The sequence below is a fragment of the Strix aluco genome, chromosome 22 (genome assembly GCF_031877795.1).
Source record: "Strix aluco isolate bStrAlu1 chromosome 22, bStrAlu1.hap1, whole genome shotgun sequence".
Classification (NCBI taxonomy): Eukaryota; Metazoa; Chordata; class Aves; order Strigiformes; family Strigidae; genus Strix; species Strix aluco.
Genome location: NC_133952.1, coordinates 4270964 through 4295273, shown reverse-complemented (window position 1 = coordinate 4295273; position 24310 = coordinate 4270964). Strand labels below are relative to the sequence as shown.

The 24310-nt window shown below is 44.8% G+C and overlaps 1 protein-coding gene across 6 annotated transcripts in view; it reads left to right on the top strand.

Annotated features, from left to right (window-relative positions):
* Positions 1-24310, top strand: part of SAMD11 (sterile alpha motif domain containing 11) — a 175223-nt gene that overhangs the window by 78923 nt on the left and 71990 nt on the right. For all 6 annotated transcript variants that reach the window (XM_074848458.1, XM_074848456.1, XM_074848459.1 and 3 more), the window contains exons 3-4: positions 8371-8549; positions 17997-18047. In XM_074848458.1, the coding sequence (XP_074704559.1) occupies positions 8371-8549; positions 17997-18047 (230 nt within the window). The remainder of the gene's footprint in view (positions 1-8370; positions 8550-17996; positions 18048-24310) is intronic.

Genomic DNA, 24310 nt, shown 5'->3' with positions numbered 1-24310 from the left:
AGTTCTCAATAACTACAGGAGCAGCAAAATCTTCTTCCATACGGACAACTAAAGAAAAGGGAGAACTGACCCTCAACAAATCTGGGTCTGTCTGTCCCATTAAGTGAAAACAATAATTATTGAACTTTGTAAAACACACTGAACTGTTTAGATAAGGCCTGTTTTGGTTTCTATAACAGCAACAACATGCATCTTGGGAGGAACTGTTTAACGTTTCTGTTTGATGTCTGTGGAAGTTGCTCTTTATGACAGTGAAGACTTACCAAAAAATTAAAAAAAAAAAGCTCAAACCTGAACTTGAGGCAGATATTACACTCGACCCAATGAAAAGGCACAGTGGCAGGACCTCATTCTTGTAGGACTTGGACAAAGCCTGGGTCTGTCTCCTTTTGGCTGAGCAGGCTGTAAGCCACGCTTGGAAATCTCAGGGATCTCAAAGAAATGCTTAAAGCGTGTGTCTCCGGAGCAGAATAAAAGTATAAACCCCAGTCAAATTCCACTTGATGAAATATTTCAGACTCGCTGGGAAAGGCTGTGTTCTCTTGGACCTGATGTAATGAAACTTTGGAGTGAAACATTAATACCTGGGGGAATGACGGACAGTTATTTTGTTCTCTTGTCTTTCTGTTACTCGAAAGGTACAGCAGTGAGGTGCGTCAAAAGAAGGGAAAATGTCTGAAAGCATCCGTGCCCTTTTGCTCCTTGTCTCTTCACCAGAGAGGAGGAGCAGGAAAGGAATGAAAAAAGAGAAAAATATGTAAGTTTTGAGATAGCATCAGTGTACCACATCCTCAGCTGGTGTAAGCTGACTTTTACTCCATTAATACTGACTTTGCCTGAGGACCTGGCTTCACATCTCTGCTGCCTTCTTTGCAACCTCAGACTGAAATGGACAAAGTTATTTGATGTGGAACAGACATAGGAAACAAAGAGTGGGCCACTTTTCAGCCTTCTTCCAAAGAGTTTTTGAAAGCAGGTAGCTCCAAAGGACTGAGAGATTTTCTATCTTAGAGTTGCCTCCCTTCAAAGACTGGAAATTCCAGTTGGCTTTTCCAGAAGAGCATAGCTCTCACTCTATTAACAAATTATCCTTTAGGCTTTATAACTCACTCAGAGGTAATAAATGGGAAATGTTCCCTTCTGTTCACAGATCTTGTTCATCTGTTTCTTTAGGGCTTCAGAAAATAATGTTGTTAATATTGATGGGAAGAACTGCAGCTTCCCTTCTGTGTAACTTTCTTTTCGTTTAAAACATACATATTTTCTCCAATTATAGTAGTACCTAGAGCCCAGTTTCTATGCACAGCCTCAGACTCAACACGTCATTCTCTGCTCCAAAGAGCTTACAATATAAACGGTATAGAGAAACAGGTACAAGGGAGAGGAGGTGTTACTAATGGCTTTTTATAGCAGGGAGACTGAGCACAGGGGGGTCAAGTGAGTTGCCTAGGATCACACAGGGAAATTGCAGTTAAGAGTAATTTTCTTCTTTGATATACTTTCCCTCTCTCTCTTTCTCAAAAGCTAAAATACCTAAAACTGGGCCTGGATTGTCCGTACTGGAATCGGTAGCTTCTGTATAAATCAGTTGATGACAACTCAAAACTGTTAATGAGGAATTGTCAAGTGTAGACCGAGAGAGCCTGCTGGGGTACAGTTATTCCCAGAACCTGTTGTCCCCCTGGCTACAGCTCCTAGACCTGTCTGGCCATGCCGAATTGCCTCCTCAGCTTGCCTCCAGTCATTGCCAGAACTTGTAAACCACTTTCATGAGACTCTGACAAAGAGTGTGAGGCAGTCCCCAAAACCTGCAAGATTTTGCCTGACCGTTGCTGTCTGTTCCCTCCTGCTCCCTCAGTACTTTGGGCCATCCCTCCCACGCTGGAATGACTTCCAGTGTAACATTGGTGTCACTGGAAAGAGATGATAAATAATAAACCTATTAGTGGTCAGGTTAAAGGGCTGGACCACAGCTGACAGGGAGGCAGAAAAATAGATGCAGCGGAAGGCTGCCGACTGTTGTTTTATTCATTTGTTCATTACTGAACACTGGAGCAGGAGGTGAGATGAGAGGCTGGAGAGCTGCTTCTGTCTGTGACCTCAGTTTTGACGGAGAAGCTGGGAAGCGCAGGGCAGCAGAACTGCGCCCGTACCGGATTTGCTACCGAAACAGTCGGCCTGGGAGCACGTTGGCCTAGAACGCCTAATGAAGGCCCAGGGGAGAGTGGAGGATTATCTTGGAAGGCAACTGACCCTTTCTTAGGTGTTTACACTAATCACAGCTGAAGGTAAATGCAAACTCTGTCAGTTATCCTACAGGGGCATGTGTGGGCTCCACTGCTGTGTAATTTCCCTAATTAAAGCCATTTGACTAGGTTTATTATTTGAAAAAGTAAAAGAAAAATATTTCAGCCTCTCAGAACCTCCCCCTTTCCTTTTCCCTATCTTTATTATCAATAAAAAGAGAGAGAAAATGCTGTCTGGACTTGAGGATTTCCTTCACATATGGAAAAGATTTAGCATTCTTCAGCTCCCAGCATTGGCAGCGCACAAACCTCCCCTCTTACCTCCCCCCAGCATTCCCTGTCTGCTCCCTGTATTTCCCAGATCTACGTATACAGAAAGAATGCATGTGCTGTTGCTTCTGCAGGTTGTTTTTTTTTTTTATCCAATAGAATTTATTTTTGAGAGTTGAATCACAGGCACGTGAATCATCTTGCAAACAGCTTTGATATTTTTATCAGTGTGCAAACTCTTTGTGCATTTGCCTTTCTGTGCTTTTTTTTCTGGTACTGATTTGGATGCTGAAGAAGCGATGTCCGTAGGGACTGCACCTGCTTATCTTCTTGGGTCAGTTCCCAATGGGATCAGATGTCCAGGGTTTGGCTGGCAGTTAATGTGGGCTGGCAAAAGCTTTGCTTTCATGTGCATTTTTTTTTTTCCATGGAGCTTTTTGCCTTGCAGCTCTCATAGCAGAGGCCTTTCCATTGCTGGGATCAATTAAATGCTCACCAGGGACTCTCTCTGCGAGGAATCTTTCTTTTTCTGGCTGACTTTGAATGTCACACCAGGGCGTTCAGCTGTTTTGACCTTGTTGCAGTAGCTCCCAGGGCAGGAAACCTTTCCTAACCCTCCCTTCCTGTCTCTCCCCCAAGTCCTATGCTCTGCGCCCGTCATTCCATCTGCGAGCTCTCCCAGGGCTCTTATGCAACAGTTCAGTTTTTGGTATTCTTGGCTGGGAGAATAGGGCTCCAGGGGAGAGCTATGAGGGGGTTGGATGGGTGGGGGGAGAAAGATTTTATTTTGTAACTCTACTGACCTTGCCTAGCCACACAGAGCGGAATTTTTCCCCCGCTCTCTGGAAGAAATATCACCAGGTTTTTTTTCCATCTTTCTGATGGTCCTTTGCTTTCATGACAGAACAATTGGGCTTCCAGGCCTCTCCACTCAGGTGACCTACCACTGTTCCCAAGCTGTTGGTTTTTTTTAACTTGTGGTTGCATCTCTAGACTTGGGTAATCGGTAACTTTAAATAGTGTGTTGGTAACCATCTGATTTTTCCCAGGGAAAGGAAATATGCCTGTCTGTGATTTTTAAAAACAAAGCAACCCCCCACCCAGGCAATACTTTGAGAGGCAATGCAAGCAATTAACGGTGTCAGAAGACCCTAGGAGGGTGAAGTGGTGAGTGACTGAGGGCTGGACTGACGCAGGAACGGCTGGGTGGGTAGCTGGATATCTGGGGAATAGAGGGTTATTGACTCAAACTCCAGCTGTGTTTCATTAGCTGGAATCATAACCCACAAAATTAATCTTTAACAATGTATAAAGGGAAGGGAGTCCTAATACATGAGGCAGTTTGGCAGTGCCCTCAACACTCACCCTTGTAAAGGCTTTGGAGAATTGCAGGAACATTTTACTTTCTAGTTGCATTAATTAAAGAGAGGGTAAGTGATACTCTGTTCTCCACCCTCCCACCGTCTATCCAAGGGGGGGGAAATCCCTCTGTTATGGAAGGTAGGTGCAAGCTCTGAAGAGGTTTCCTCTGAGCTGAGTCAGTGTTTGTCCTGAAAGCAAACATCTTTGGCTCCTCTCCAGCACGGAAGAGGTTGTTGGAGGGTTTGTTGCAGGGTAGGGGAGAGCACCTGTGCAATAACTCCGCAGCGGCGTTTTGGCTGGCTGGCTATATTTCACCCACAGATGTATGTGTTGAGAACAGGTCCTCAGTGGGGATCCTATGTTCCCCCTGCTCTCAGGGGTATAATCTGTTCCTTACACCACCTTCTGTCTGTAATCCCTGGGCCGGGGAGCTGGCAGGCAGGCAACCTGGCTTTGCTGGGCTGAGCTGTAAGACATATTTAGCGCTACAGATACTTCATCTTTTTGCTGGGGGTACTGCACCTGTACTAACAGCTGTTGGCTCTGCAGCTATAGAAAATGCTCCTTCTGACCCATTGGCCAAAACAGCCCTACTAGTTCAAGCAAGCCATCTGGCAAAGCACACCTTCCCCCTTTTCTTCATGTGTGTAAAAATGGAGTTATTTAATGGAGGGAGCTAGAGTCCTAAGCCTGGCTCTGGCAGCGGGTGACCATTGGCTGGATTGTCTTCCCCAGCATCAGACATCCCAAAGAATGTCAACAAATTGGAAGGCAGTTTTCTTCTTAAAATATTCAAATCTTCTTTGAGGGTTCGTGGTTCAACATCAGCATCCCATTAATGTATAAGATCACTCTGTAATGACACTGTCAGACAAATACAAGCTTTTTTTAAGGTGAGATTATGAGGCTTACATCAACACATCTATAAATCCTAATGTATGTCCCCATATATAGCGATGCCACTGTGGTCTCTGGGTGTATTCTTGCACGTAACACTGCTCTGCTAAGTGCAGACTTCACACCCTGCCACTGTGTGCCAAGTGATCGGTGATAACCCTGAATCTGAGTGACTGCAGGTATCTCAATATACTGCTCAGCTCTGTAGGTGCATTCCTGTCCTGTAAGCCGTCTGTACTACTGGCAAAGGGCTTCAGCAAAAGCCAGAGTCGTAGGAATGATTCCTTAGATGGAGTGCTTCTCACAAATGAGTGGGTTTTATTTGCAGCTTGGACCAATGCCCTTTCAAGTCGGTGGAAAGGCAATTGATTGTAGCAGGTTCTGGACCAGGCTTCTGGCTACCTTTGTGCTTAGTTTAGAAGTAATGTATATCTAGTGGTGAGTGCCTCTAAACAGATTAAGAAAGTGCAATTGATTCAAAACTGACTATGGATGAACATAAAAGGCAAAATTGATTGGCTCAGTCTGTTTTAATTTTCTGGGAATGGAGAAATGTAATAAATAAATAAATAAATAAATAAATAAAATGCCCCAAACCTAATGGCAAAAATACAAAGTAAACACAGCATTGCTAGTGCTGGAATGCAGGTGTTTACGAGGGCACTGGAACCACTGTGGCCCTGGTTCCGATGTTGTCCACGTCTGGCCCCTGGTCAGAGCAAATGTAGTACAGGTCACCCGTGAGCAGAGATTGCTGCAGATGCAGGTTCTCTTCTCCATTCATGCCCCTTCGTTTGTCTTTTAAGGGAAGAAGGTCTCTGTGTGTTAGGTGATAACTCTATAGGTACGTATATATATATTTGTATATTACATATATAGGCATATATGTGTGTATATATATGTGTATATATATGCAGCAGCTTTAGGTGTAAGGATACAGTTTACAGAAAGGCAAAGAATAAGCCTTCTGAGGAGCTGGGGAAAGGGGGAACCTGTGCTCCTGGTCTGGTGGGCTGTTTCTGTAGGTTTAGTGCCTCCCTGTTTGCTGCACTCTCACTCTTGTTAGGGCTGATGAGTCCCTGGGCAGTCACTGAGACCTGGTAACTGCTCGAAGGTACCATAATGGCCATAAAATGATTTTTAGTATCTGATCAGTGCCGTTCTCTTTAGCCTGTGAAGTCACAGCAGAGAGTGAATTGCAATTATTTTGAAGTGGAAATTTGCACACCCTCCCTCCCCTCCCCCTTTAATTGTTGTGATAAATTGCAACTTCAGAAAAATATATAGAGCTTTGGCACGTTAAAGCTCATGCTGATATCAAGTCTTAGCTTTTCAGCATGACAGAAGTCTGGTGCAAATACTGGCCTACTTGGTTTTCCTTTCCTTCCCCTCACTTTTTCTCCTCCCTACTCTTCTTTTGCACTGTGCTAGCTGGAGTTACTAAGATGGCTTTAGACAGAGGGCAAGCTCTGCGCACATTCTCTGCACACATTGGAGCAGAAAAGAGGGGGCAGGGGTGGAAATGCACCTAGTACACAAAAAGTATTTAAGGGTGGGAGATGCACGATTTATATCGCACGTTCCTCCAGGGAACAGACAGTGGGAAACCTCTTTGCAAAGGGCTGTGGGAGTGGATCTCTGCTCCTGTGTAGGGGAGCCCCCAGGGGCGAGGGAAAGCATTTGCTGTTTGGCACATAGATGCTGTTGGCCCCTCACACCGTAGCAATTCGCCTTGGGCAGGTGGGTCTCTGAGAGTCCCCAGCAATATTCACAATCAGGGTATTCTCCTGGGTCTGAGTCTGGGTGTTTGGACTCACTACAGAGCTTGTTGCAGCTTGATCCCAGTTTTGTACTTGGGATACTCAGAGGTGTAGGAGCATTCACCTTGTTGCTTCACGTCTCTCTCAAGAAGAAAGTGCGCGTCTTTTTCCTTGTATACACGCGGTTTCCCATTTTAAGCCAGTTTGGCCCACTGCTCTTCTCTCCCTTGGGTGTCTGCTGTTCACAGACAGCTGTGTTCTTGGCTTGGACGTGCATCAGAAGGGGAAAGCTGATGTGCCTCCTTGGGGTGATGCCTTCCAGATGGATTTAGCTAATTATCACAACGATTAGGGCTCCCCTTAATGACCACAACTGGAATTTATTGACAGAGGTAAACAAGAAATTTTTGTTTTGTATTTGTGGAAAGTTCTTAATTTGTTTAATTAAAAAAACATGGGCTCTTCTATCACTTTGTCTTCCTCCATTCTCCCCTGCAGAGAGCCTGACTGGCTTTCCCAGGATGTTTTCATTTTGCCAGGTTTATTTGAAAGTTGGAGTCGACGTTTCAGAGAAGCTGTTATTAGTTAAATGTTACCCTGCACTAACACGACCTGTTTCACACACCTTTCTTCCTTTTGTTCCAGTCCTTGCTAAAGATATTTTTCTTTTCTATGACTTGTCCTATTGAAGGAAGTATGCCTGCATATCTGTACAAAGAATGTGCACGAAACTGTGCTTCACTTCCCCCTCGCTGTGGTTCCCTTCCCAGTTTCATGATTTTGTTTGCTAAAATTTTAAATTCTGTGGGGCGATGACATTGCAGTCTCCCTGGGTTTCCGATGTACATCTTCCACTGTAAGTGCTCATGTGATGGGGCTCTCTCTTGGTCAATCACAGATCAAACTAAACACCCCAAGTGCTAGAAACATGTTCTAGCGCAGTGAGAGCTAAAAACCCAACACAGTCCAGCTTAGGCTGCACTAGGTGTGTATCTTCTTGTGAATCAGGCACAAAGGGTGCAGGGACAGAGCAATCTGTAATATATTCTCACTCCTTGCAGAAGATAGGAGGTTGGGATCGGGGTCACGTTGTGCTGGGTTCTGTATACAAATACACATGCAGTGAAAAAGCAGCTTTTGCCTTCTGGGAGTTTTCCTCCTGTTTATTTGTGTCTTGTCAGAAGTGAATTGTTGAGGGAAGTACATTGCCAGGACCACCTAGGGAAAGTCTGCACAAGGCAGGACCTGCTGGATTCATCTGAACATGCAAATGAACAGTGAAAAGTAGCCTCAGTAATTCAAGTTGAAATTAATGTGGACTGTTCACTGTGTGAGAGACAAACCTGCTGCTGGCTGGCCTAGGCAGTTTTCTCCTTGCAGTAAAAAGCGTTCTGGATTATCTGAATCACATCTTCCCTGGGCTACTGGCAAAGGTTTAATTTAACCTATTCTGCTATGTTAATGTGCAACATTTGGTAGGAAATATTCTGGAGAGAGAGATTGGTGCCTAATTCTGCTGCCATGTTTCCTATTGGCGTGGATGAGACGCAAGCTAGGAATGAAGAGGTGGGGAGAGGCTGGAAGTGCGTGACTTCAATATTAGAACTGGAAGAACTAGATATAGATAAGCCTCTGCTGAAAAGTCTTTTGCAAAACGAACGTAGCCTTTGCCCACCCAACATACCAGTCTGAAGCCTGCGATGACTAACAGCATTGCCTTCGCAGGGCAGCCATTTGAGAGGAGCTGCTTGGTTCTGGGTTGCCTAACCAAATTCTTGTTTTCTTCTCTTTTCCTTCCGCCCTTTCCCATTCCAACTAATTCCATCCTGTGCCAGAACCGGGGTCGCCTGGCAGAGAAGAGGACAATCCCCTTACCTCCAACCAGGATCCCGAAGAAAGAGCTGACCTCAATTTTCTCGCATAGCGACGACAGCGAAGAGAGTGATAAGAGCAATGGTCAACACCCTGAAGTAAAGCAGGAGGAGGATCTCCATATCAGTATCATGAAAAGAAGGTACGTTCCTGCCAGGGAATGCTGCACTGCAAGAGCAAAGACAGAGAAAACTGGGCAGCAGGTGACCAGCCTTTGTGGGCCAGTACTGCCCAGGCTGCCCAATGGAGTCACCTCCAGGGCCTGAAATTGAACTGCAAATGTCATGTTATAGCTCAGAAAGAGTAGCTGGGTCCTCTTTTCTACTTACTCGCTCCTGTTTGGGGTGAGGAAGGCTCTATGGGGCCTTGCACCATGGGCCTTGTGTTTGCACTAAAGGCCTCTGGATTTGCAGACTCTAAGTTGTATTTCACCCTTTGTCCAGCTTTCTGTGTCTTTGTGTCTGCTGGGGCCAACGAACAGCTTGACTAAGAAGTCATCTGTGGGCTTTTTACGTAGCTGTCTGAAAATACGCAGAGGTGTATGGGTCCACAGTCCTGCCTTTTGCTTTCAATTGTCCCTAAATCCTGATGTCATATAAACTGAATAAGTCAATGTCGGGGAACAAAGTTTAGGAAGGAGGTAGCAGCAGTGGTTGTGGTTACATGTTCTTGATTACAAGTGTCAAAGAGCGTAGCTGTGCCTCACTCATCTGGAGTCTAAAAGTAGAAGTAGTGGAGTTGCAGTAGGCAAAGAGTCACTCAGATACTGGGACTTACCTCAGTACTTACACATTTTGATGGTGTCTTTCTCAGTACCATACACATCATCCTGGAATCACGCAGGGTTATAGGAAGAGGAGAAAGGGTTGTCCTGAGGTACATCCTGGTAACTGTCACTTTGTATGTCCCATGTATGGTTTCAGTGCCCATAATATTCAGCTGCAAAATTTTGGGTTCTCTCATCCCTCTGAAAAAAGATGATGTTTAGAAGGCCTGTAACTACAGGAAAATAAATACCTAAAGGCACTGTGTCTCAGCCTCCCATGCATATCATTGCAACTCATCTTGATTGTCATCTTCCTCTGATGCATAAAATCACTCAGATTCTAAGACAAGCCCTATAAAAACAGAGGAGTGGAAACCGAAGGCATGTAATTGCTTTTCTTATGTTTTATGTGTTCCTTGCTCCTGAGTAGATAAGCTATTTCCCCCCTTGCCTTCCAACAGATGCTGGTACATTCAGCAGCTGCGAGCTTGAAAGTAGGGAGACAAAACAGTAACCAGCTCTTCTCATAAAACCCGCCTGTAATTAAAGTCTGGGTTTATCATTGCAGCTGTCCAACAGCCATGTTCAAGGGTTATCGCTTGGAAATGAAAAGGTGTCTGGGGAATGCGTCTGCACTGTGCGTGTGCACAGGAGCCACAGAGGAGAGGGAACCCTCCTAATCAGTTTTGGTAAACTGCCCTTCTTCTCCTGCCCCCTTTAATTATGCTTTTAATTCTGCAAAATTATAGTGCTAGATTGCCTCATTAGGAGGGAGAACAACATGATAACTATATAATTGATATGCTGGGCCCCCCAAATATAAAGTGCTCTTATCTTAAATCTTTAATTACTGTAATTGCTTTGCCTTGTTTATTAGGAAATGGAGAAAAAATACTTAATAGTTATTAGCCAGTGGTCCCTCAGCTTACCATTTCTGTGCTTCTCAGTACTCCTCAATCAGTTTGTCTGAAGGTCTCTTGTTTAAGCTTTGTCTTGATTTCTTAGAGGAGTGCATGGTTCTTACCAGGTAGGTTAGACTTTAATTGCTTTTGTACAGTTGTTCTCCTTTTCATTTTCCTGGGAGCTCTAACACAGTGTGTGAGGGAAAAACTAGAATAGCTGGGGCAAACAGGGGCCAGGCAGCACTTGTGATGAGTGCAGGAATAACAGAAAAAAGAGCATGTAAGTCAGTGCTTGGCACCCAGGCAGGGAACATCTACCGCTCAAATCCCTCAGCATTTCCAAGCATTTTGTCCCTTGCAAATGGGTCCCCCAGCCCTCCTGTCCCAAAGAGGGGGAGCACTGGCCATTTCCACCTGCTCGAGAGTGGTGAATGGGAAGCGACCTGGCCCCGCTCTTGCCCAGTGCTGCTGCGGGGAGCAGGCTCTGGCTCTGTTCCCAGTGTCATTAGCAGCCCAGGGACTGGGGTGGAAGGTGTGATGGGGCTGGCTCCAGAGACAGCAGCAGCAGCAGAAAGGCTAGACAGCTCGCAGACGTGACAGCTGGGGCCCGGCAGAGACAGTGCCCCATCTGCTTTCTGTTTTTAATTCACCTGTTGTATCCTCCCCGGTTGGTGGTGGATTGGGCTGAGGTTTTATGGTCTCCCACTGAGAGGGAGAAATAGGTTAAACTGTGATAGTAGGAAAACAAGGTCAGGGCCTGAGCAAACCTGTGTTTTCCTCTTGTACCCCTGGATGGCCCTCGTGCACACCTTCATGCATTTACTATTATAAACACTTGCATTATTGCTTTGAACATTGTTGCCTTTTCTTTTTTCTCCTATTCCTAGTTTCCTTTATATTGTCTGCTTCCTTCCATTGTTGGCATTGCTGCTTTCTGCTACTTTGAGGTCTGGGCATCGGTGAAGAAAAGACTCTAGGGATTAGAATAGGAGTCAGAAGCTTAGTTTCTTGACTAGTCCTTCACCCTAGCCTTTGACAGTGATTTCCTCTGTGATCGTAGGCAATTGCCCATGGTGATGGCCTTCAGAGGAGGTCTGAGGCAGAGAAAACCCACCTCATTATGTTCTTGCAGTCCTAGAAAGGAGCAGAGACCTGTAGCTACCACTGCAGTCAGTGCATTTCCCTGCATGCCAACTCATCTCACAACCAAGTCCTTGCAAAACCGTGTCACTTCGCTGCCGTGCGCATATGTAATGAAGTTAAGGAAACCAAGCCTCGCGCTGAGGTGAGCTTGGCTCATCTGCTTTGAAATCCAGGTGACCCAAGCTTAAAGGTGAATGTTTTCATCTTGTAGTGAGACCCCTTGAGTCCTCTTTAGCCTGCTTTGCAGGGTGTGCTAAGTAGCCTTTGTGTGATGCCTCTTGTCTGGAAGACAGAGGGTTTAAAATCTTGTCTCACGTAACCGGAGGCATCTGCTGAGCTTGATACCGTAGCTTGATACCCAGACTGTAAGCACTCAGCTCTGAAGATTATTGGGACAGCACTGCAGAGGAAAATCCTTTTTCTTTTGATCAGATTTCAGGTTCCTGAAAATCTTGCTCTTTTACAACATTGCCTACATGCAACAGTGGCGTTGCCATAATTACTATGGTTTGGTTAAGTTGTACTGTCTCCTGGTGAGAGTGCTTGTCTGGCTATGAAAATAGTTTTTCCTATTTGGGGAAAAGAGTATCAGTATAGGGCATTTCTGTACCGATACACCTATGTCACCTGGATGGTTATTTTAGTCATAATAATACTGGCATAGCTGAACTGGTACAAGAACTATGTCGAGCAGACTTCAGTTAGAAACTTTGGCTTCCTGAAGCCTTTTTCCTTCTTGCAGACTATTAACTAAGCTGCCTCTCCCCCAGCAAGCTAAACTTAAAGTTATGCCAGACTGTTTTTTTTGTTACCGCTCTCTGGTTTATCCTAGACACAAAGTAAGCAATGCAGAGGAAGTTTGAGACTACAAATTCCATTGCTCTGCAATAGTTTGGGGAGCATTAACTTCCTTACACTCCCTGGGAGATTCCAAGTGACATTGGTAAATGCATTACCCCAGGAACAGCCTGTGAGCTTTTTCACACTGAGGTTCAAACTGCATTTAAGGATCTCCGTTATGCTGTCCCAAGAATCTCTAAAACAGTGGAAAGCCAGAGAGTAAGGTTCAGCTTTCACAGTGAGATCCTCACATGCTGTTGGATTCAAGCCCAGCATTGTCTTGTGGGTACATGAATTTAATTTCTATCTTAAAGGCTGGCCTTTTTCTTCAGCATGGGAGGGAAAGAGGGGAAATGTAATGATAGCACCTGAGATTTGGCAGGGGAGGTTAGGAACTGCTCATGCACAGCTTTATCTAAGTCCCCAGCAAAATGTGGTGGCATGGCTGATAATAAGAGGCAGTAATACTTAAGCACCTGTTTAAAATGGTGAAAGTTTTTGACCTGACCTGTCTCTGAAGGAGCCCTTGTGGGATGTCAGTAAATGTGTACACTGGATGAGTAATGAGCAGGATAGGTGCAAATGGACATGTATGGCAAAAATGCCTTTGAAATTCTTTTATTAAAAAAAGAGGATTGGGAGCAAAGGTAGGAGCAGATTGTACAATGAGAGCACACAGCGGGCTGGGTTCCTTGCCAAATATTGCTGTGAAATAAAAGCCATTTTTAGGAGAAATAACAAAAGTAGTCCTGTAACAGGGTGTCTGTGCAACGAGAAGCAGATTTCTGGAGAACCTCATACTACCCTTAAGTCCTTCTTCCTTTTTTCACGTCAATGTCGCCCACACCCCCAAACCTTCTCTGGCTGTGTCAGCTGAATGGCCCTGGTGTCTAGCACCTGGCTTGGGGTTAATGTTATTTCAAACCAGAGGAGAGCATTTGAAATGAAGGTGCTTATTCAAGGAATGGTGGAACACTGTCTCCTTGCTCCTATTCCCACATGAACATGGATAGAGTCCAGAGAGGGGCAAGTTGCTGTCTCCTGTCCCCCAGCATCCCTCACCTCGCAGACCAGCTTTACAGCATTCTCCTCACTCAGCATCCATTTTCTAATAGCAAAATTACTGACCTCCACTAAGCCTTAATGGTAGTGGCTGTCAGCCTTTCCACTGCCTGCCTTTCTAAGTGGAAAGCTATTTCTTATATCCCATAAGGCTGCTGCTCTTTGACTCCCTAATTGATTGAAGATCAAACCCAAGCACCCCCCCATTATATTTGTCACATGCACCTGCTTGTAATTCAGAGCCATGAGGTCCCAGTGCCTTCTCAGCTGATGTGCAATGTGCACAACACTGCCTTTACCTTCTTGTTCTTGCTTGGCCTCCTCCTCCGATGCTCCCAAACGGTCCAGCCTGGTGCTGCCCTGGGATGAGAGCTGTGTGATGTCCTGGTGGAGCTCAGTTTCATGGCAGGATATGCCACACAACACTGCTTTTCGCCTGCTGCCAAAGCCAGAGCGTGTCTGGGGTCCAGGCTAAGCTGACAAGGCTCTTCCAGGCAGCATACGACTGAAGAGAGACTAGAGACATGACAGAGCAGGGCTCTGGGCTCCAGCTGTGAATCAAGCTCTTACATTAGATTCGACAGCCCTTCTTCTAATTGCCAGGACTCAAGAGAAGGAGGGAGGCAGGGCCCCTCTTGTGGCTGGAGACATATTTTGCTGCTTTATGACACTTTTTTCACAGCTTCCACTGGTTATTTTCTGTGAGTCCCCTCTTCCTTCCTCTGCAAGCCTTTATTTTCTCTTCTCCTTTCTCTTTCCTTCCTCCTTCCCCCTTTTTCTCTGAACAATGCGCCACTCAATAACAGTCACCGTATTCAATAAATATATTAAAGATCCCTCTGGGAAGCAAAGGCTGCACTTGGTCTAGAGTGCCAGGAAGCATGTCATTGACCTAATGAGGACATATATTTGAGGAGGGAGAGAGAGAGAAAATGGCTACTTACTTCTCAGGGATGCTGCAGGATAAGATATAATAAACAGCAAGAAATCCCTTCTTGCTCAGGAAGGAGATATGAGACCAGAAAGAAAGGTGAAGTGTGAGAATGAAAGCAAATGAAATCTTGACTCACAAGTGCTCTTGGCTGCTCTCTGTATCTCCTTGTATCTGACCCTTGCAACATCAATTCCATGGTGGAGAATAGCCCAGATGCCCAAAGTCCAAGTCTCAGTCTTGCTGCAGTTTTAAGGCCATTCTTCCAGCCATCATGGATGAGGTTTCCTGGAGGAGCCTGCCCCTGTTCATTGCCTGCACAAGCTTCTTAATGTTGGCTGCCTGAAAATAGCGTGGCATGGATATAGGGAGCCTGTGGAAGCAGTGATATATGGGGAGGAGAGAGGAGCTAGCTCTGACCAACCACCCAAGCAGCCTGCAGGATGGCACCTGCAAAATCTCTTCCCCAACTGCCTACCTGCAGCGTTGCGATTGGCATCGCACAGGCCTCACCCTGTGCCTCAGTGCTCTGGGTGTCCATGGAAGATGGTGGTACCTGGGCCCTGACCAGGGCACTCTTGAGTTCCCAGTGACCGTGGTGGTGTTGGGCTTTGCCACTTGAACAGGAGTCCTTAGCTCCCCCTCTCGCCAGCACTGTCCCTTCAGCCCCATCTTCTAAACCAGAGGATGGGGGGGAACCTTGTCAATATTTTTCTCTTCTCTGTGGCCTTGCCTGTGCTAGAAAATCAAAAGGTACAAACTCCATCCAAAGGAAGTGTTGGTCTTATAATTAAATGGGAGCAGAAAGGGCCAGTTGTGGGTAAGAGATGGGGCTGTGATGGGTTCTCTTTCTGGCAGCGGTGACCTGTTCCTCTAGCTGGATGCTGCCCAGTATTCCCCGCACTTCGTGGCACGTGTACCAGTTACTGCAGCACGCACCTGGGCCAGCAGAGCCAGCCAAAGGCAGCAGCAGAACACAAGCTGGCCACGGTGCAGAGACTCAGCTGCAGAATGAGGTTGTTACTGCCCCTGGAGTGATGAGACGTTGGGGAGATGCCTGACTCACTCCGTTGGCCTCTTCCACGGCTGCCACTCTGGTGTTGAAAGCTTGCAGGGACTGCTAGGGTGAAAAAGAAATGACAGGGAAGGAAAGAAACAACTTAAAAATTAAAAACTATCCCAGCTGCTCTCCATTATTTTGCCAGCTCTGTCACTTTCTTTTCTGGGCTGGATTCTCATTCCAGTCCAGGCTCCAGAGATGCCTTGAATAGCAGCAGTCCTTCCTGTTAATTTTTTTTGGATTCACATACATATATAAGCAACTTCATCCTTTGCACAAACCAAACCCTGACATTCTAGTCCTTCCTTGCTGAAGTGCCTTGACACAGCAGTTTGTTAACTCCCCCAGCTTGTGTACCCCCCTGACTGCCCTCCCTGCTCGCGAAGCCGTGCAGGGCGCCTGTCCCTTTCTGTTGCTGTGGGGCTCATCTGGTCATTTTTATTGAATGCTTTCAAACCGATCACACCGTGTCTGAGACCTTGTGTGGGTGAGGAGGTGGGAGAGACAGTGGCAGCTGTAGCACCTTTGCTTGCCATGGTTTTTATTTTTTCCCCCTCCTTTCTGTTATTAATTTGTAAAGGAGTGGCTCCTGCTCACCACTCCTTTATACAACCCAAGGACGGGCTTGTGTAGCTGATAGTTTGCAAATTATTAGTAATTTGATTTCAACTGGATGAATAACCCGTTAAAGCAAGACGTACATTAGCCTCAGAAATCTAATTGGTGATAACGGCATAGAGATGTGGAATGAGTGCTTGGTTCTGCTCCCCATTGCCCCCTCCCTCTCCCCCCCCCAAAGATAATTAGAATTTAATTTCATTCTCACCTATTCATTTGTCTAAATATGGGTGTTTAATTATCCATCTCGGCAGATAGATGTTTCTGCCTTTATGTGGATCCGAGCTATTCCTTTGGTATGAGGTTTTCCCTCCCCCCTACTTATAACTCTCTGATACAGCGTTCTTATACTTTGAAGTTTAGCTGTGCTAAGTCTCATTATGAGCCATGCCTTCGCCCGACACTCAGGATCACTATCTGCAGTCTGCCCATGTCAGCAGCTGCAACAGACCATGAGAAGTTACATTTTATGGAAGGCTGAGAGTTTAATTTAGAGACTGAACCCAAGTGGAGAGCTGGGAGCTGGATTCAGATCAGTTTACCTGGAAAGTCCAAATGTGTCCCAGAGTTTGACCAAACTTCAGTTCATGGAAATTTTACTCAGCGCCCCAGTTTGGCCTGTCCTTTCCAGAAAGCTTTCAAATGTTGTCTGAATTTTAGCTTTGAAGAACAACTGTTATTGCTATAAACTCAGTAGCTGGGAAGTACCTATTCCATTTCTATTTGCAAATAAAATGTCAGGAATATGGAAAGCGGGGATGGGTTTTCTAAACTGTTACATATGAGGAAGAAGAAAAATATGAAAAACCGGGTACGTGTGGAACTGCTAAGCACAGTTCTGAGCACAGCTTTATCGGTGGAAGTTAATATCTACTAAAATCTAACAATCCCCTAAAAGAACTACTCAGAGAGCCACCAGGCTCCCTTTCTGAGCCAGTCTTGCAGGAAGAGCACGCAAGGTATGCTATCACATTAGTAAAACTTGCAGCAGCATCATGTCTTGGATGTGAAATTATTTCCGTGCTAAGAGTTGTTTTCAGCTGATTTCTGAACTAGGCTGAAGCAGGGGCACCCATTCAGGAAAGCACTTAAACAGACACTCAAGCCTGAGTTAAGTCCCATTGACTTCACTGGTCATGCTTAAGGGTTTTCTGGCTCAATTCAGAGCACATTCAAATCGTAAGAAAGGCTCTCTTTTACTTCAGCAGGTTTTAGATTAGGCTTTTTCTGCAGTCGGATCGTTTTCAGCTACACACTGTCGCTTTTCCTAGTTGAGGACCGAGGCAGGAGTGCTATAGGGTACACAAAATATGCCAGAGTGCATTTGGCCTCTGCTACTTGCCATATTTGCAGCCACTTCTGTTTAATGCTTTTGGGAACCTACATCTGCAGGAGCTGATTTATACGCACAGCTAGGAACCAGCATGTTCCCTGGCAGATGCTGAGAGATGTGGGAGTGGGTTTGTGCAACGATAGGGGCTTGCTTGCCAGTTTGGTCTCAAATGACTGGGGTTCCCATCAATCACGCTGGCACCGAGGAACAGTGCTGGTCATAGACCTCCTCTGCGTGGCGGGGGAGATTGGTGCTCCCTGGTATCGAGTGGAGTCACCACACCACAGAAGGTCAAGCATCTGCCTTAGCCCTCTGGGTTGGTGTAGAGACTGTCTAATAGCAAGGGGAAAAAAAAACCCAACAAAAAACCAACACCCTTGGCTGCTCTGTCTTAATTTAGGATATTGTTCATCTAGAATCTGCTGTTCCTGCTTGTCAGCAGCAGAGTGACAGAATATGTGAAATTAATTTCCGAGGTGGGAAATTGCTAATAATTTATTTACAGCTGGGGTGGGTGCGGAGGAGGGAATACGGTACAGATGTATTTGGGTTTTCTTCATAAAATGTCAATGCTTAGCTCTTTCTGCTTCCTCTGAACGTGTCCTATTAGTTGAGACAACACCCTGCAGTCCCTACATCTATTAAGGAGACTGCATGCAGCAAGGAGAAGGTCTCACTGCTGTGTAGCTCACCTTCAGGTCTCACTGACAGCAGCGAGTCCTGCTGGGGACACTCAGCACTGCCCTGTGTGTGCAGGGGGGCTCATCACAGCACCCCCCAGCTCAGGAGGAGGCAGTAGCTGTGGGTGAGAGCTACGGCAAGGGACTCAGAGAGGACCATGGGTGGGTTGTCATGATGGAGCAGATCTTTTTTAAGCAGCAAGAGATGCAGTGTTCAGCATGTGCCATTGACCTCTCTGTTTGTTTGTTAACAGGATACACACCCACTGGGATTTAAACATCTCCTTCCGAGAGACCTCTTGCAGGTACCATTTTGGGGCACCCTCTTTGTATGGTAGGCTAAGAGTTTATGATATGTTACTGGCAAATGGATGCTCTTAGATGTAAATGAACATTTCTAACTGTCAGTGCTGTGGGGTTTTTTCTTCCTCCTTTGTTCCTCTTTCTCCCCTTGCCACATATCCTTTCTTTTGTTTTTTATTTTGGGGAAAGTTGTCTGGCGGGGGGAAACAGTCTCTTTTATGTTGGAAGAGAGAATTGATTAGACTGGTAAAGAAAGCCCATTATTGGTTTTGATACTTTTACTCTGGTCCCTTTTTGGAAGAATGCAAGGTTGGGGTGGCCCAGATCTGTTTCCTGACATGAGGGACCTGGGAGTCTGCATCTCATTTGCAAAAGCAATTCTTTGCACAGAACGCTCATTGAAGGCCAAACTGACTGATGCTCCTGAATTGCTCAGGAGTTGCAGTGTTGTGCTTTGCCAACTTAAAGCAGCGCTACCTTAAAGGGTGGGCCTGTGGCTGCGTGTGACACGAATCACTGGATGACAGATGCTTTAGATAATATGATGACTCTGAGACACCCTGGTCTTGCAAAAACTTCGGCACGTAGGCATCCTACTGCAGTGTTGAAGTATGAAGTGTTGGAGCCAACAGGACTCTGCATTTTGCAACATGAAGTATGAATGGGTTGAACCACAGCTGCAAAAATGCAGTGCAAGAGTATTTACAAGTCAGCTTGGGAAAAAATTGACATTTAAAAAATGACAAGTGTTTTACAAAACATAAATAAAAGAAATGACATAGAAGTCTGAATTATGAGAAGGACTGCCAAACCAGTCTGGTATATTGGTTTTAAAGTCTGGTTTCCTACAGTATCAGATGCCCTAAGAAGGTGGAAATTCATAAATTGAAGATATCCAGTTACAAATATGAATATTTCTTTGTGACCTCTGGGTCAGTTGATACCCCGAGCATACTGCATTTTCCTTATGAATTGCCAGTAGTCATAAACTTTACTAATCCTTTAAAAATATAGCTGCAGAAATTTGCCTCTGCACTAGAAAAAGAAAATGAATTTTGAATTTTCTCTTTTATACTGAACTGCCACGCCAGAGTGAAATAGTTGAGCCTGGCAGGTACTGCTTGTTTTCTAGAACAAGAATAATTAACCTGTGCAGCTGTGAAATGTCTTGGGGAACATAGAACAGAAGGAGGTAGATGGGGTGCAGAGCAGTTCGGAATCTGGTTCTGTATGTGCTTTGTACATATGTGGATACTGTAGAAATCAGGATCTGGTCCATTGGATCTGCTTGCAAATAGCAGCCCACTAATAACTTTTTTGTTTTGCTAAAAGGAGTTTCTGATGCTTTGTGTAAACTTCCTGTTCAGTTAGAGATTTAAAAACAGTAGGAAAATATTAGTACTACTTGTGCTACTACTAGTGGAAGTGCCTACTGCATGCTGGGCACTTCATAAATGTTTAAGAAACAATTCATACTCTCTAGAGATCAGATTGTCTGGACAAGGGAGTGCAAATAATTTTATCTGATGACTTTTGTGACAAGACTTAATGTGTATAAGACTGAGTGCAGCAAATGTAGTGTTTTCTTAAGAGAAGAGTGTGTAAGAGCTTTAGGAAGACACACCTATCGGGATCGCGGCTGATGTGGGCATTTCTGGTACATCCACAAGCCTCAGAATGTTTTGCAAATGTAAGCATCAGTGACAGGAGCAGAGAGGGTTTGAAATTACTTCCATCTCCATCACATGCCCTTCAACCGCAGTGTGAACAAGTTGTGCCCCTGTTCTGTGTGTTCCCCCCTAAAACAGTGGCACAGGGGTGAAAGTGGGCAGCAGAAAACTGAAGGACAAATAGTCTCTGTCATTTTAACCCATTCACACGTCCCCACTCCCTTCCCCCAACCTGAGGAGAGTTTGGACTGTTCTGTTGGCAACATGGTGTGTGAACGTTACAGCCTAAACTGTGCACCTGGAGAGACAAGTCCATCGATATTTTATTGAGTACTGGAGTATGAATTAAGTCTTGGCATCCCCAGGAGGCTCAGTGGAGGCAGTGGGGAGTGAAGGGTGGGAAACCTGAACTGATTCATACTCCATTAGGGAACGGGTGAGGGCAGAGGAATTCACTGGTATTTAAGTAAGCACAGACTTTGGCCCTGAAGCACAAAACCCCATAATTCCTAAAATTTTCAGTGTTAAGAACACAAACCCCCACCCTGATCAGTCAGCATCTAGAAGCAGGTCTAGAAGGCACATCTCACCCAGCACTCAGAGAAAAAAACAGTTGAAGTTTTTTGTATGGCAGCCTTTAGAATAAAACCCCTGGTTTGTTGCTATAAGCTTTTGGGACTCTAAAATACAAAAGAATGGATTTCTTCCAGGCAGACCCTTTCATGCTAAGTTTCAGCCTAAAGCAGAGTTTTATGGCTGAGTTATAAACTCCTAAAAGGCAGAGATTTGTAATGGAAGTGCTGACACAAGCCTTAATTAAGAGCCACGTGAACAACGATTCTGCACAATGGCAACTAAGGGTGCAAACATCTTTGGAAATTAGAATCCCTATCTTAAAAAAATATATTCTGAACTTGCAATGCATAGAATAAAATAATGGTCTGATTTTTATGTCAGCAAGTACACTTTCTGGGCTTCCTCAGCATAACTGTTTGTTCCCTCCAGTTTGGCTCTCTCCTGGCAGAAACATCAGTAGTTCCACCTGGGAACAGAAGTTTTGCTTTTGCAGATTAAACAGTTAGTCCAACTATTAAAAATTGTGCCCATCCAGCTAGTTCAGAAGAAAACAACACGTGTTATGCTGTGTGGCAAAGAAAGTAATTCGTGTGTTTATGTGTCGGTACAGAAAAAAGTTGTATGTATTTAATGACCTAAATTGCCACACAGTTCTGCAAAACATCAGACACATCTAAAATACATCACGGCGTGGCAAAAAGGTTTAGCTGACCTTTGTTCTCAGTGACCTGCACAATTCAGCACATGGGAGTTACACAGGTCACCCCAAACCCATGCTGGGAAATCATTATGATGCACCACACCTGCATGAATACACACAGTCACCATGCTGCTTTAAATCAAGCAGGTCTGAGACCTGCCATCTTAATTTACCTGCCTCTTTGTCATGTTTGTCTTTGATCTTCCTTTCCAAGTTTTCAGAGGATACCTGGATTCATTGGATTTAGCCACCTTAGAATTGCTGCCTGCATTGCCCTAGATAAAAAAACCATTTAATTGGGTACAAATCATTCTATATGCAGAGAACCAAAAGCTCGAGATAGGGGAATTGTCCTGAAAGGGGAGATTAGGATCTCTCCGTGTCTTGCCAGGTGCTTTGCTCCCTTCCCTTTTAAGCTTTGAAGTTAATACAGGTTTGAGTTTTTGTTTACAGCTACTCTTCCTTTAAAATTGCCTTTTTAAGGTAGAATTCCCTTGTATGGACATACTCTTCCTGGAATAATTTGCTGAAATGTGTTAAAGTTGTTCAGTAAATAATGTACTTCTCCTTTTATTTCAAGACAAGCCTGTGAAATCCTGAAATAGTAAACACAAGGTTAAGCCTGGTCTCTGCCACAAGATGCCTACTCTCTGCTCCCATTGATTTCAGTGGGAGTCACAGTTGCTCAGCATCACAGGCAGGATTACCTCTCTGAGGTTGAGGCATCTCATGAAAATAAATTGTGGAATAAAACAGAGTTCCAGGGAGGAAAAGGATTTTCCTTCTATTTGTTGCCACTTGATGTCTTGAGGGAACTGCAGGGAGGTGAGTGAGAAATAGATAAGAGGCCATGCATGTTAATACCACGCAGTGATGCAGCTCAGGGTGGAATAAACATTTCGCCCACCTGAGAATTTCAAGACTCTGTCAGTGCAATTAAGCCATCCATGTTCCCAAGGAAGTCAAGAGTTGTTTACTGTTGCCCTTGTTAAAGATGGCCTGACTGGTAGGAAAGAAGATGGTACGTAATTTGGTTAAAGCTACGTGCAAAGACAAGGAGCACAGCAGAGGACTGAGCTAGGCATCCTGACGTTCAGCCGCATGCTTTAGCAAACTCTGAAAAAGTATCCGAGGCAGCGTTTCTGTCTTCGAAGTCCTGCGCCGGTGCAGGCATAAAACAGGGACAAAGGAAGGAGGCAGGTGCGTGCAAGAGAGTCTCTTCACTGCCATATGAACAAAAAGCCACTTGAGGGGAGACTCCGAGCTTACTGGGCCTACCAGGGGATAATTTTATCCAGGTATATGCCACATGAAGGCTGCATAAGGAGATGGAAGGAAAACAAAAGCATCATTTGCCTAGAGCAAATAAAATGCATTTAACAACCACAGTTTAAACAAAGATTAAATAGCGGTGTGTAACCAGCCTTTCTGGATGGGCATGAACCATATTAGAATGTATTTTAGACAGACAGACATTTGGCCAAGAGCCTGTGTGTCCGTGCGTACATGTATGTTTAAATCTGACTATAACATACTTCATGGGCCTTTCCACATTGATTTAAGCCTGGCATAAACCCTTACTCAGAACTGAGTTTAAACAGCAGTGCTTAAACTAGATTGCTACGTGTCCATGTTTGGTCTATGTGGTACAACTGCACGCTTTTTAGAAAACTGTATTTAAGGAGGAATGAAACAGGTTAGTCAAGAAGGAAGAGGACATTAAGCAAATTGTGCCAAGTGGAAGAAGCAGTTGAAAAATAATGGGAAATGTGGCAGGAGAAGCAAACTAAAGGGAAATTCACTGTTGTAGCTCATTCCTTTGGAAAGATACACAGGGAGAGAAAAGGAAAGCAGGCAAGGAGAATTGAAAAGTAGATGGTTCTGACCATGTCAAGGCTGATCCTGACTCAGCAGAAAGTGTTGCTGTGTGATGCAGGTAACGTTATCGAGTGCCAGAGCATCCTGCTGCTCTGCCCTTTAAGGATTGATATAGGATGGCTTCTGGGCTGTCTATTTATTTTTTTATTTAGTTTTCCTAGTAAGCTTTTGCCTTTTAATCTAGGGGATCTGAAGTAGGTACTAAAAGGTCACAAGAAGTTTTTAGCAGCTGGAAGCTAGATGTGACCCCTTAACACCCTGCAGTCTTTAGCGTCTGCTCCTAAAAGAGCTGGTATTTGTCAGATAAGCGCCTTTTAAGTTACAGCAGAAAAATCAGACAGTGGCAGAGGGAAAAGAGTGTTTTCAAATGGGGACCTGCCTTCATCCTTCCATGTCAGTCACTGATTTCTGCCTCGACACCAGCGGACAGCAGGGCTGAAGCAGTAGCCCCAGTTGAAAAAGCTGACAGTGAGCTGAACTAAAGAGAATGAGTCAGATTTTGCCCATCTGATTTAAATCAGGGCAGAGAAGACTGATGAGATACCAACGGTATGTAGACCTGCAGAGCTGTTTCCATAACTCTTGATGACTTTGGAGGACAACTGTGAAGCTGGCTCTTGACTGTATGCTATAGAAAGCTTCAAAAGATCCCAGTGAAATACCACGGAATATATTAACCGTGACTTCTGGATTGGTATGGGGAGGACACTTATTTAACGTGAGGCTGAATTTGGCCCTTTCAGATTATTTCTGCTGTGGCTTTGGGACGTAGACTGCTTAAGGAAATGTTTTAATCCTCGTCTTGGTGGAATATACAAAGAGCTCTCACCTTTGTAACTGTTAAAGCTGTGAACCAGGACGTGCTTCCTGAAGGCAAAGCCAATAAATACAAGGAAGCTCTTGGCTAATGCCACTGTTGTTGGCAGTCAAGGCATGGCTATGTGGAGACAATACGTTGGAGAGAAAAGACTTTCCAGAAGGGTGAACTCAGTTTGTTCATCAAACAGTGACATACCTGTTTGATTTTAGACAATAGCTGCCTAACAAGTAAATGGATGTGTTCTTTTGTTTAACTGGAAGAAGAGAAATAAAGTAAATCCACACCAAATCCACATAGTTGGTGGATGTTAACAAGAACATTCTGTGTCAGAGTGAGAGCATTTGGAAAGGTTAAGCCAAGGAGCTAAGCCTCCAGTTCTGTAGAAAAAAAATATGAGCAACCTTTGTTTTGCTTGTGTTTGATCACCCACAAAGCACCATGTGAAGTTTGAAAGTGTAGATATTGAGATAAAATGGGAGAAGCTGCCTACCTATGGGCCCGATGTTCCATCAGCTGCTTTTTGGGGACTTCAAATGGCAATAGAACAGATTTCTGGCGCTATGCAATAGAGTATATGGTTTCCTTTTATTTGTGGATCTAAACCCCGCAAAAGACTGGTAC